Here is an 11,722-nt window from a genome sequence, read left to right on the forward strand (position 1 = left end):
GACAGATACAGCAACTGTACGGCCTATTTCTCTCTTAACTTGTTTTCAGAAACACATTTCGGTGAACTATTTTCGTTAAATACGAGATCATATTCTGAACGAGCCGCCATTGTGGTCAGCTTAGAAATTCGGGAGCAGACAGACCCACATGATGCGTGTTGCTCTGTGACTGCTGCGTGTTGCTCTGTGACTGCTGCCTGTTGCTCTGTGACTGCTGTGTGTGGTGAGATGTTTGCTAACCAGAAGTTTTGGTTTGCAGCTCCGAAGGTGGAGAGAGAGCAGGCGGACGGACCGGCAGCCCCTCTCAGATCAGCTGCTTCCTCCAGGGTGAGAACACACACAATCACTGAATAATCATATGAAAAATAGGCACATTTAAGTTTTCACGTAAGAAAATAAATTATAGTTTGCAAACATGATTTTATGAATGTTTGGTTTAAATGTTGTCAAAAGTAAAACACAGGTCTTGCAAGCTGGGGAGCAGAGTTCATGTCCCGGGAGAAGTTAAGGAGGATACACAATCTCTCACCCAGGAGATGTGTGTTCCTGTGTTGTAATCCAAACCACCTTCTTCTTTATAATCTTAACTTGTCGTTTTGGTGTCTTAAAGGTACACTGTGTAGTGTTTTAAGTATTTTATTAGCTAAAATCAGTGTTGTCATTCATAAATATGTCCTCATTGGTGTAAAATGACCTCTGCCAGTGATCTGACTTATCCTCGTAAGGGAAGAATTTCTTATCTGTATTTTCATTGGACGGGCAAGTCCAAGGAGGCTTCCACGTCGTTCTGCCAATTTAAAAAACTATAATGGCTGAGAGGGACATAAAGCCCTAGCCTACCTGTCTAGCTAATCCACGACGCGTGTTCATTCAGAGCCAGCGTCCCATGACTGAAACCAGCTGCAACGGAGGAGATCAGTGAGAGGTGCTGGTCTTTAGTTCATAATGGAGGATCAGACTGATGCCGAGCTACAGGAGAAGGAATCCTCATCGCCAAAAAAGCAAAAATTGGAAGACATGTTGTCATATCTTCTTGGTACATAACGGCTACCGTAGATGCAACACGCATTTGAAAAAGTGAGGCGCTAGAGAGCACTATTAGTTTGAATGTAAAACACAATTTCACCGCTAGATGGGAGAAATTCCTCCACAGTGGAGCTTTTAAGCTTTTTTGTGTTTGTTTTTTTTCACTTTACATAAAAATGATGACAACTGGTATTTGAAGTGTCTTTCGGTGTATTCTCTGTCATTAATAATCTGTATTCTCTGTCTAACAGGCGGACTCTAAGAGCTTCAGGGACGGTGAGTTTCTTCTTTCTGAATTATTTCTCAAACACGTCAACTTTGAGCCTCTTCAGGACCCGTAGACTCAAACCGTGGTTTGTGTTTCAGACGATCTGTTCCAGAAAGTGGTCCGCAGCCGCTCCAGCAAGACCATGTCGCAGTAAAACTCTGCTGAATGTCCCAGGAACCGCAGAGAAACGGGAACAAATAAGAGCCGTTAATAATTACACATGGGGGGGGGGGGTTTAACTAAGTACATGTACTCCAGTACTGTACTTCAGTCCAAATGTTGAGGTACTTGTACTTTACTTGAGTCATTTCTTTTCATGCCACTTTTTACTTCTACTCCGCTACATTTCAGAGAGAAATATTGTACTTTTTACTCCACTACACACACACACACACACACAAACACACAAACACACACACACACACACACACAAACAGACACACACATACACACACAGACACACACAGACACACATACACACACACACTTTTTACAATGGTTTAATACTTTAACTACGTTTTCCTGATGATACTTACAGACTTTAACTGAAGTACCGTTTTCACTGCAGAGTACTATTACAGTGTGGTATTAGTAATTATACTGCAGTAACTTCTTGTGTAAAAAGGTTTTGTAGTTTTATTTTGTAAACAGGCAGAAAGGAAATGGTTGTGTCCGTCTCTTAGACTTTTACAGAAATATTCCTCCACAAATTAGAATTACACATTGACGAAGTCATTGTCCGTCTTCAGAAGGTTTTTACAAGCTGAACTATTAGCGGCTCGTATTTGATCCTGTAGAAGCAGAAGCAGGAGGAAGAATCCCCTCCTGTCCTCTCACCGTGTCTCTGGACTCACACAGGAAACAGAAACATGGACTCTGTCGTTCACAGAAGACTTCACTCTAAGAAATCAATCTGTAAGAAATCAATCTGTAAAATAACAGCTTATGACCCGGACGTTGCCCCTTAATGACGTGTAGCTAGAGTTAAATACAAAACCTTTTCTGTTATATGTCCATATAGAAAACTCTCAGTTACTCATCTAAACATCCACAAGTTAACCTTTTGAAAAAGCAACAAAAACGCCAGAAAAAAAGCCTCAAAACGCCAGAAAAAAACTTCACAAAAAAAACACCCAAAATGACGTAAAAAGCCACAACGTGGACTTCTTTAACTTACAAAAACAGCAGCAAAAACATCTGAAAAAGTGTGACAAAAGGTCCAAGAAAGCGAGACGACGTGGACTTCTTTACCTGCTAAAACCTCCGTGGTTGGAGCCTAAATGATGCAATTTAGATTCTGTTAAGTTATACTAGGGATGCACCGAATCCAGATTTTTGGGGTTCAGCCAAATACCGAATCCACTGGTTAAGATTGTGCTGAGTCCTCCTCCCATCCTCAGCCCATGAACACAGTAAACACATGAATGAAGTAAACAGGGACTGTCCTTCCTTTGCCGTACCTGAAGTTGCTGCATTCTGGCTGCTGTCTGGAGATTCCTTCGTGCACAACTCGTATTCTTTCAGATGTTTCAGACCAGATGTTGTAACAGCGGCCATGTTGTGTATAGTTTAGGGTCCTCGCCACCACCAGACCAATCAGCATTGAACAGATTGAACATGTAGCTGGACTTGAATGGTCTTCTTTTGACTGAAAGTTCTGCCAAAAAACAACTTTTTCTGCTCACCAGATCCATGTCCACTTCCTCACAGCCTGCTGCATTGAACGCTCCAGCTACGTAAACACCTTCCAGTTCGGTTCGGTGTGAAAAAATTCTAAGGTTCTGCAGAAACCCAACCCTGTCAAAAAGCCCAATATTCAGAATCCTGGATTCGCTGCACCCTTACTTATACAGACTTACAACTGTTAATACGAATATTTCTTAGAGTGGAAGACGCCGTGTGGCGTTTATAAAGTTTCAAGTTTATTTCTTTATATCAAACTTCAAAAGCAAACTAGTTTGCACCAAAGTCCTTCACATAGTCAAAAACATCTGTACACACTCATAAAACAGACACCGATATAAATATATACACAATAAGCCTTGTTTACCTGAAGTTATACCTAATGTTTGAGTTACACAATAGATTAAATTATGAATTATTTTGGCTGAAAGTTCAGATTAGAGGAATGTATGTTGATGGATAATCACAGACGGGTTTCGCTCAATGTTTAGTCATTTCAATGTTTTAAACATTTATACATAATCACACCTGTTGCCTTACATAACTCACGTGTTAAGTATGTTTGGCTACGTTCAGACTGCAGGCAGAAGTGGCCCAAATCAGATTCTTTTGGGGTCAAGTGACCAGGTCTGAAGGTCTGACCAAGTAGTGTGAACACTCAAATCAGATGTAGACTACTTCCATATGTGGACCTGAATCAGACCCAGGTCAGATTCAGACCACTTCCATACAGTATGTGGTTCTGAATCAGACCCAGGTCTGATTTCTTTCAATGCGGCCTCAGTGCGAACAACCAAGGCGGATTTAATGCGACTTTTACGTCGATCTACATCGACATTTGTCCCAATGATGCTCCGGCGGGAGTACAAACTAGACTAGTCTACAACATGGAGACCAGTGATGGAGCAAGTCAACAGAGGGAGAGGGAGCTGTTAGACCTGATTAATGTTACGGCTGCCATTACACAAGCATGTTGAAATAAAAGTGTAAATGCTGACTTCCTCCATAACCTCCCTAACGTTGGTGCAGCAGCGTGCTGCGTCTGATGTCATTGTTATTGGTCTTTTTGTGCATGCGGGTCAGTCGGAAACCGCAAACAGTTCACACTGGAATCTGATATATAGGACGCGTTTTAAAAGGTCATGTGGACAGAAAAACACAAAATCAGATCTGAGCAAAAAATCCCAATTAAGCATTAAGACTTGAGGTGTGAATGTAGCTTAAGTTACGCAACAAAAGTACGTTAAAATAAGTATACGTTGACTTTTGGTTTCAACGCTTTATCGTGGTTGTTTTTCGTTAGAACGAGTACAAAGATTAACAAACTAAAGCTTCTCTGAGGGTTGTTGAAAGGCATTCTGGGAAATGTAGGAAACCACTGAGAGAGGCAGATGTGAGAGGATTGGAGCAGATTCTTTGTTTGTGGAGAGAAGAATAAGAAGAAGAAATGTTTTTTATTTTTTACCGACAGCGTTCTGTTTTCTTTGTACTGTAAAAAAAAAAAAACTAGTTTTGATTAAATGTCCAAAGTTTGAACTCTGACATGTAAACCTTTTGTAAAGCGTGTTGTTGTTGTTGTTGTTGTTGTTGTTGTTGTTGTCATCGTTGTCCTGCAGCATGTCGGCAGAGGCCTGATGGATTTACATCTTTGTGTGTTTTTGTAAAATAAAAATGAAAAAGGAGCTGAAAACACAATACTTGTATTTATCTTTAAAGGAATCACCAGAACAGGTAAACTTATATACACAAAGAAACATATTACACATTAATATAAAACATATATATATATATGTTTAATATATTAATATTTAGTATGTGACACACACAAACACACACACACACACAAACAGACCCACACACACAGACACACACAAACACACACCACCCACAGACACACACACACACAAACAGACCCACACACACACACACACCACAAACACAGACACACATAAAGGTAAAATGATTTGTAATAAAACTCTTAGGTGACAGTAATGTTAAAAAGTGAATTCCCAACATCTTAACCTCTTACAGTATTTTACAATCACTTTGCTACTAATTTCAGGACTTTGATGTCATTTTTAAAAACTCTAGACACAAAACTCACAACAGTCATCACTTGTAACACAGGCTATCCAATGTTCAAAACATTGCATCATTCATTCATATCTTTAAATAATTCTTGGACAATCATTGGTTCAAAAAACTAATATATTGTGAAATACCATTGAAACATTACTTTAGATCACCCACACACAAGCTACCCATAGTTTCACTGGGTCATCGTTCGTACAATCATTAAATACTGTAGTACAAAATAGGTGATACATGTTTCATTATAGTACTACATGTAAATACATCCCTGTAAAAGTACTGCAGTAGTAGAGAGAATACTACAGACACAGTGGAATCATTGAACAAAACCTGAAATGTATTGATGAAAAACAATACAGTATGATCACAACATAGGGTTATTTGAATCAAAGCAAAATAATTAGCTACAAAATATAAAAGAAAAGACAGTACTGTAAAACATCAAATGCAGTGCAGTGCACCATATAAACAGTGTCTGGTAAACAGTAGTACATTACAGTAAAGGTAGTACATGGAACCATAGTAACAGTGTCTGATAAACAGTAGTACATTACAGTAAAGGTAGTACATGGGACCATAGAATATGGTATAGACCTTCAACAACTAATGGTAAAGATATCTTCAGCTAAGCCATCTACCTGTCTCTTAGACCCCATCCCAACGAGGCTACTCAAAGAAGCATTACCCGTGGTTAACACCTCGCTACTAGATATGATCAATATGTCTCTATTAACAGGTTATGTACCGCAGTCATTTAAAGTAGCTGTGATAAAACCTCTTCTGAAAAAACCCACCCTGGATCCTGAGGTCTTAGCAAACTATAGACCTATATCTAACCTTCCCTTTCTCTCCAAGATCCTCGAGAAAGTAGTTGCTAATCAGTTATGTGATTTTCTCCATAGCAACAGTTTATTTGAAGACTTTCAATCAGGATTTAGAAAGAATCATAGCACAGAGACGGCACTGGTGAAAATTACAAACGACGTTCTAACTGCTGCAGACAAAGGACTTGTCTCCATACTTGTTTTATTAGATCTTAGTGCTGCATTTGACACTATTGACCATTCAATCCTGTTACAGAGATTGGAACACTTAGTTGGCATTAAAGGAATCGCACTAAGCTGGTTTAAGTCTTATTTCTCTGATCGATCTCAATTTGTTAATGTTAATGATAAATCCTCTAAGTACGCGAAAGTTAAACATGGCGTTCCACAAGGCTCAGTGCTTGGACCAATTCTATTCTCCTTATATATGCTTCCTCTTGGTAATATCATTAGGAAACACTCAATTAACTATCACTGCTATGCGGACGACACCCAATTATACTTATCAATCAAACCAGACGAAACCAGTCAGTTAGCTAAACTTCAAGCATGTATTAAAGATATAAAATCCTGGATGACCTATAATTTTCTGATGCTAAACTGTAACAAAACTGAAGTTATTGTGCTGGGCCCTAAACACCTCCGAACTTCATTATCTAAAGATATAGCTACTCTGGATGGTGTTGTCCTGGCCTCCAGCACTACTGTCAGAAATCTAGGAGTTATTTTTGATCAGGATATATCCTTTAACGCCCATCTAAAACAAACATCGAGAACAGCCTTTTTTCATCTTCGTAACATTGCAAAAATTAGGAAAATCCTGTCTCAAAACGACGCTGAAAAACTAGTCCATGCATTCGTTACTTCTAGGCTGGACTATTGTAATTCCCTACTGTCAGGTTGCTCAAATAAGTCTCTTAAGACTCTCCAGCTGATCCAGAATGCTGCAGCACGTGTTCTGACGAGAACTAAGAGAAGAGATCATATTTCTCCTGTTTTAGCTACTCTGCATTGGCTTCCTGTAAAATTCAGGATTGACTTTAAAGTCCTTCTCCTGACCTACAAAGCCCTAAATGGTCTAGCACCATCATATCTAGAACAGCTCTTAGTACCTTATTGTCCCACTAGAGCATTGCGCTCCCAGAATGCAGAGCTACTTGTGGTTCCTAGAGTCTCTAAAAGTAGACTGGGAGCCAGAGCCTTCAGCTACCAGGCTCCGCTCCTGTGGAACCAGCTTCCAGTCTGGGTTCGGGGGGCAGACACCGTCACCACATTTAAGAGTAAACTGAAAACTCTCCTCTTTGATAAAGCTTATAGTTAAGGAGTGAGGAGTTGCAGCGTCCGCCTAACCCGGCCCACCTGCTTCTCTTCGTAGTCATCAGATTTATTTATTGATCATATAATCAATAATACAGTGAGATTAGAGGGAGGCAGGGTCTGCCGAGGTTTCTTCCTAAAAGGGAGTTTTTCCTTGCCACTGTCGCAATAGCCACTGCTAATGCTTGCTCTTGAGGGAATTACTGTAATTGTTGGGGCTTTGTAATTTATAGAGTGTGGTCTAGACCCACTCTATCTGTAAAGTGTCTCGAGATAACTCTGTTATGATTTGATACTATAAATAAAATTGAATTGAATTGAATTGAATAGAAACAGTGTCTGATAAACAGTAGTACATTATAGTAAAGGTAGTACATGGGACCATAGAAACAGTGTCTGATAAACAGTAGTACATTACAGTAAAGGTGGTACATGTGACCATAGTAACAGTATCTGATAAACAGTAGTATATTACAGTAAAGAATGATGAAATATTACATCCATAGATACTGTATTCTGATTGGTTCATGCTCCACACTAATTGGTGACAATGAATCTCGTTATCTTGAAACTTTCATGATCTAAACATGGAATATTGTTTGTCTGTTTCCATACGACTAGTCATTAAGAGTAATGCAACAGTTACTCATCATTTTTTGAGTAGTAGATGATTGTAATGAAATGAACAGACAATTATCTGAAATGTAATGTGTAAATTGCTTTTTGAAATAGTAGTACTTTGAGGTTAAGTTGCATCATATTGAACAGTAAATATAGGTGATCTTTGTTAAATGAACAAACGATCTTTGGTTTATGTGTATTGTATCCAAGCAATTGAAACAAGTGTTAGAGTTTTGAAAAATGTGTATTTTGATCATTGGTTGGGAGTTTTGTGGGTCAGGGTGCAGCCCCCCCAGCAGCACAGAGCAGCAGCAGCACAACACTGAGCACTGAGCATCCGACTTTGCAGAAGGTGGAGTAAATCCCAAAGGGCTCCATGTACACTAACACAGTTCTCTCTGATGACAGACACTGATCATTATCATCAGGGTCAAAAACTACACACCAGTACTCCCCTGCGTCTCCCACTGAGATATTAGAGATAACCAGGCTCCCATTATAGTACCTGCTCACTCTGCTCATGCTCCGATCAGACATTACACTAACGATTCTTCCCTCGGTTTGGTGAGACTTGATAAACCAATAATACACCCAACCCACTCCAAAAACTTCGCATCTGAGAGTGACTTCTTCTCCCTCTGAGAAGAGCTCTACAGCAGGCGGGCCAAATTTGGGACACACCACTAGCTCATACTGTTGCACTCTCATAGAGGCTATACAGAAGTACACACCTGAGTGATTCAACATTAGAGATGAAAACACCAGCGAGTAGTTTTGGTCTACTGAAGGAACAGTCTGGTTGTGCAGTTCTTGGTGAGAGAACCCATTAGACCAATGTGGCGGCTGGTCATCAGTGGAGTAAGTGATAATGCACGGCAACACAGCGGTCTCTCCCACTGAGCCGTAGATTACCTCATTCCATAGTCCCAACTTTACAGTTAGACTGGCAACACACTGCTGTTGGTCCATCAGCAGACATCTGTACCATGTAACGTCTGTTTCTGTGACGTTGTAAACATGAAGAACTGGTGGGTTTCTCACCACTTGGTATCTTCCTGTAACATTGTCCATCTCTGATGTCGTAATGTCCCCAAAAACTCCATGTTTCTAGCTCATATCTAAAGTCCCATTTGAGCCACTGGATATCCTGCCTGCTATTACCTACTATCCAACATGGCACTTGCAAATGTTGTCCAACTCTCACTGTGAAACCGATAGAATGCATTGAAGAAGAACAAACAGTAATAGTGAAGATGTTCTCATGCGTCAAGTTGCCCTCAGTCCAACACTCCTCTCGGTACGGGCCGGAGTCTGAATGGGTCAGGTTGAGGATGGTGTAAGAAGAAGTCTTACACCATCACTGTAAAGTCGTTGTTTCAAGTCTCCAGGTACTGGGGAGCTGTTGGACCAGAAGTCAGAGGTGTTGGACCAGAGGTCGGAGGTGTTGGACCAGAGGTCAGAGCTGTTGGACCAGAGGTTGGAGGTGTTGGACCAGAGGTCAGAGGTGTTGGACCAGAGGTCAGAGCTGTTGGACCAGAGGTCAGAGGTGTTGGACCAGAGGTCAGAGGGGTTGGACCAGAGGTCAGAGGTGTTCCACAGGACAAGCTTCTCCTCACCAACATATCTGGAGATCAGGCAGGAGTTGGTGTTCTTGGGGAGCTTGAAGGTGTAAGAGGACCATTCGTCTCGGACGATGATCCTTTCTTCTGCGTGGATATAGTTGATGAGAGCAAACAGCAGGAAGGAGAGCTCTGTGACTGCAGCCATTCTGCTCCGAGGTCGACAAACACTGACACCACTCAGCTCATATACGCTCTACACCAACCCTCATCAGCAGCTGCTCTTTTCCTGTTTTTATCAAACAATACTTCTTTATGTCTCTCTGTGCGTGTGTGTGTGTGTGTGTGTGTGTGTCTCTGTGAGTGGGTGTGTTGCAGCCTCCAACGCAATTTTGCTCGGAGCATTATGTCAGGAGTAAAGAATGTCTCGGATGTGCAGCAGCAGACTTGTAAACAACTTCAATGTTCTTATGTTCGAAGTTCGTTCTGTTACGTATCCTAGTCACGACCATGGTCAAAAAACCGTGTCCCTTCTACACTCTTAGAAAAGATGTGTTAAGAATTTAACTTTTTGGACAACCCACATGTTTACACAAAGATGTGTAAACATGTGTAATAATAACACATGATGGCTACACACATTGTGTAAAAAGAAACATATTTAGGTATGTTTCTTTTTACATACAAAAAGTGTTATTTGACACATAATTAGTTGAAAAAGGAATATATGACTTCAACACATTTAGTATCAATACATTTATCATTACGTTTTCTGCAAATAGAACTATACACAGGGGTGCACATAACTGGTACGCATGCGCAACAAAAATCAGGAATGTGTAACGCCACTTGTGTTACTACGCGCCTTTGCGTACTTGACCGATATTCTCATCTAACCTTACACATGACATGTTGGTTGTCAACTACTGTCAGAGATGTCCAAAAAGCAACAGACATTAAGCAGCTTCTTTGGCGTTTCGCCACCAACAAAGAAACGCCAACTGGAGCCAGAGCCGAAGAAAAGACTTTTTTCGGAAAAATGGCTCCAAGATGTGCAGTGGCTTGAAGCTAACGATGAGCGCACTGAAATGTGGTGCAAGATTTGCCGCTCAAATCCACATCTAGCAGACAAAACAGGTGCGTTTTATAAAGGCTCAAAGAATTTCAACCATCCTTTATTTGACAAACATGAAAAGAGCAAGGAGCACACGAATGTGGCAAAAGCCATTGCTAATAAACAAGCTAGCCGAGAAGAAATGTCCAGTCGCCCACTTGCCAGATGGCGAGACAAGCTGAATGAAGAACAGCGGCAAGCTCTGTTTAATATTTTTCTCCTCGCCTTCCATAAAGCTAAACACGCACGTCCCATGTCTTCCTATTCTGAGGATGTTCCTTTACTGAAGCGGCTAGGAGTAAATGTCGGAGGTGCATATCATTCACGTGAAGGGGGCACACGGATTATGCAGAGCATCGCTCACACCATCAGCGGGGAGTTACGAGCCAAGTTGCATGCATGCATAGTAGCACTCATGACTCTTTCCAAGACAAGCCTGGGCCCTGCGTATTATGTTCTTCCACAATTTATGTTGTGATAGGTAATAGAAAAAGAATGGCGAATAAGCACGTAACTGCAAACTTTGCAAATTTAGCATCCATTCCTCGTCAGCCACAGTCAGTCCCAAGAAATGAAAACGCACTAACACTAGCCCTACTAAACGTTAGATCTTTGGCAGGAAAATCATTTTTAATCAATGATTTTATTATCAAGAACAATCTTGATTTTATGTTTTTAACTGAAACCTGGTTGGACCATAATAACAGTGCTGCTGTTCTCATTGAGTCAGCCCCCCCTAACTTTAGTTTTATGAGTGAGAATAGAGTGAATAAGAAAGGAGGTGGAGTCGCCATTTTGTTTAATGACTCATTCCAATGTACGACATTTACTGTGGGCAACTGGACATTTCTTCTCGGCTAGCTTGTTTATTAGCAATGGCTTTTGCCACATTCGTGTGCTCCTTGCTCTTTTCATGACTCAGACCTGAATTTTAAAAGCCACAATAACATAATTAAAAAATCTGCCTATTATCACCTTAAAAATATATCAAGGGTTAAAGGACTTATGTCTCAGCAAGATCTGGAAAAACTTGTCCATGCTTTTATCTTCAGTAGACTTGACTACTGTAACGGTGTCTTTACAGGTCTCCCTAAAAAATCAATCAGACAGCTGCAGCTGATTCAGAACGCTGCTGCCCGAGTCCTCACTAAAACCAGGAAAGTGGATCACATCACTCCAGTACTGAAGTCTTTACACTGGCTTCCAGTGCCTCAAAGAA

At 40.7% G+C, this 11,722-nt stretch overlaps 1 protein-coding gene across 1 annotated transcript in view; it reads left to right on the forward strand.

The window, feature by feature from the left end:
• Positions 1–1,533, forward strand: part of tgfbi (transforming growth factor, beta-induced) — a 38,887-nt gene extending 37,354 nt beyond the window's left edge. Inside the window, exons 16-18 of the mRNA XM_039813480.1 lie at positions 260–327; positions 1,278–1,302; positions 1,393–1,533. Coding sequence (XP_039669414.1) covers positions 260–327; positions 1,278–1,302; positions 1,393–1,448 — 149 coding nt within the window. The 3' untranslated portion in view covers positions 1,449–1,533. The remainder of the gene's footprint in view (positions 1–259; positions 328–1,277; positions 1,303–1,392) is intronic.
• Positions 1,534–11,722: the final 10,189 nt, after the last annotated feature.

Source organism: Perca fluviatilis, chromosome 10 (assembly GCF_010015445.1).
Source record: "Perca fluviatilis chromosome 10, GENO_Pfluv_1.0, whole genome shotgun sequence".
NCBI classification, from domain to species: domain Eukaryota; kingdom Metazoa; phylum Chordata; class Actinopteri; order Perciformes; family Percidae; genus Perca; species Perca fluviatilis.